At 40.6% G+C, this 2,105-nt stretch overlaps 1 protein-coding gene across 1 annotated transcript in view; it reads right to left on the reverse strand.

Moving 5' to 3' along the window:
- LOC106465813 (putative uncharacterized protein DDB_G0274435) overlaps positions 1-1,516 on the reverse strand; it is a 7,894-nt gene extending 6,378 nt beyond the window's left edge. The window contains exon 1 of the mRNA XM_022393757.1: positions 1,412-1,516. Coding sequence (XP_022249465.1) covers positions 1,412-1,516 — 105 coding nt within the window. The remainder of the gene's footprint in view (positions 1-1,411) is intronic.
- Between the last annotated feature and the right edge of the window lie 589 nt (positions 1,517-2,105).

The raw sequence follows: 2,105 nt of genomic DNA on the forward strand, positions 1-2,105 counted from the left end.
GGAACATAAATACACGTATATGTTATATATATATATATAACTTTGAAGAATCATATCTGAAAGTTTAAGACACAGTTCATCAATAAAAAGCCTTTAATTGTAAATATCTGAAAATTTTAATACTTATAAAGCCCTCTCTGTTTATCTTTGCTGGAGTGTCAGCAAAAAGGAAAAAAAACAGAATGTTGGTTCGTTTTAGAGCTAAGCTGCACAATAGGCTAACTTTGTAAATCCGTAAACTAATTGCTAACCCACTGGGGTCCCCTGGAGGCTTATAGCTTACAATGTTAAAATACGGGGTTCGATACCCACATTAGGCAGATCGTATGTAGTCCATTGAGTTGCTTTGTGCTTAAAAACAAAGAAACACAGGCTCACTCAGGGACAAAAGAAAACGTCATGAGGTGTCACCTTTCGAGACTTGATGTCTTGCTTTTCTTGAGCTCTTGTGGTGACTCCAGATGCTTCATAACTCTCCTTTCTGTTTGGTTTCTCCAAACTTCTACTTCCTGGTATATGGCCAATCACCAAGTGGTAAGTGTGTGTGCCTTCATATATATGGCCTTAAGGTCTCCCATGTAGTAGGAGGTAGCTACCTTTATTCTTGTTATGGGAAACTTTCTTACTGTCACATCAATCAACACACACAAACGTGCTTTGTCCATCATCTGGTTCTCACTGCTGCACCCAGTGTCTCGTAGGACTGTCACTTACTTGTCCCTGGCATAGCCTTCACCTGTTAGCATGTTGTGATTTATTGGCACTTCTCAATATTTGTCACATGCTCCAATCACTACTGGCACTGTTGACCCGTTTGCTAACTTGATCTCACCATCAATTATGCACTGTTTAATCATGGTGATAGCACTTCCTTCTTGTGGCAGATATGATGACTTGTCTTAAATCTGTTTCTTCTGTCAGCAGCATCCATTGTGGCAGTTACTCTTTAATTGCTTCCTGCCAGCACCAGCTTTATAGGTAGCTACAGCTACTTTAAATTGAAATTTCTGCAGTTGCTTGTTGGTAAATGACTTGCAATCACTCCCAATGTGCCCCATTTTATAACAAGCATAACATCTCTTCTCCATTTCGTCTTTTGTCTTGTTGTCACCTTTGGTGGCATCCTGCTTCTAATCCACTACCCCTGGTTTCGACTTTGACCGGTTATTCTTGAATTAACCAGTTATACTCTCTCCATGGGCTTCCATATACTGTTCTGCCAGCTGGTTCATCTCGTCCATGTGCTTCAGTGCTCCCTCTTCTTTAGGAACAATGATGTGTCGGTGGAGCACGTGATCATGAACTATTCACGTATTAGTAGATCTGCCAGTCCTTCAAGACTATCTACATACTTGGCCATGTCAACCCACCTGGTGCAGTATCGTCGTAGACGTGCCAAAAACTTAAATACAGTTTCTCCATTGTCAAGTTTGATTTCTCTCAACTTCCAGAGAAACTCTTCCTTGGTAAGTTCATAGCGTTTCAGCAAGGCCATTTTTAACTTGTCATAGTCCATGGTATCTTTTAACACAATACCTGCATACACTTGTAGGCCTTTTTCTGTGAGAAGGGGGCTGAGACAGATTGCCCAGTCGCCTTTGTCCCACTTCTGACTTTGGGCAAATCTTTCATACTGCACCAGGAAAGTATCCATGCCGTTTTTCTGTTCATCAAATTTGGGTAAGTTGGGTTGGCTGGCTCTGACTCCATTGTCATTCTTGGGTCCTCCATGTTTCTGTTGGGTGAGCTAGGAGATCTCAATATTCTTTCTATTTCCAGACTATCCTCTCTCTCCTTTTCTTCTTTCTCAGTTTGTGCTGTTATTTTCTCTATTTCCAGTCTCTCCTTTTCTTCTTTCTAAATTTGTGCTCTTATGCTTTCTTCCGTTCCTCTCCTCTCTTCTGTTTATGCTTCTCTCTCTCTAGGACATGTTGTTATTTAACAAACTCTCATAGATCGCTCTAGTCACTCGCCCCTCTCTGTCCACTAATCAAAGACACTGGACATGGTTATATAGTGTATTTTTGATCTCTACAATATTTTCGCCACTACAACAGCTGTGTATATATAGGCCTTTTTTACTGATGCTGTTTATATTCATTTCT

This window comes from Limulus polyphemus, unplaced genomic scaffold, assembly GCF_000517525.1.
Source record: "Limulus polyphemus unplaced genomic scaffold, Limulus_polyphemus-2.1.2 Scaffold2059, whole genome shotgun sequence".
Classification (NCBI taxonomy): Eukaryota; Metazoa; Arthropoda; class Merostomata; order Xiphosura; family Limulidae; genus Limulus; species Limulus polyphemus.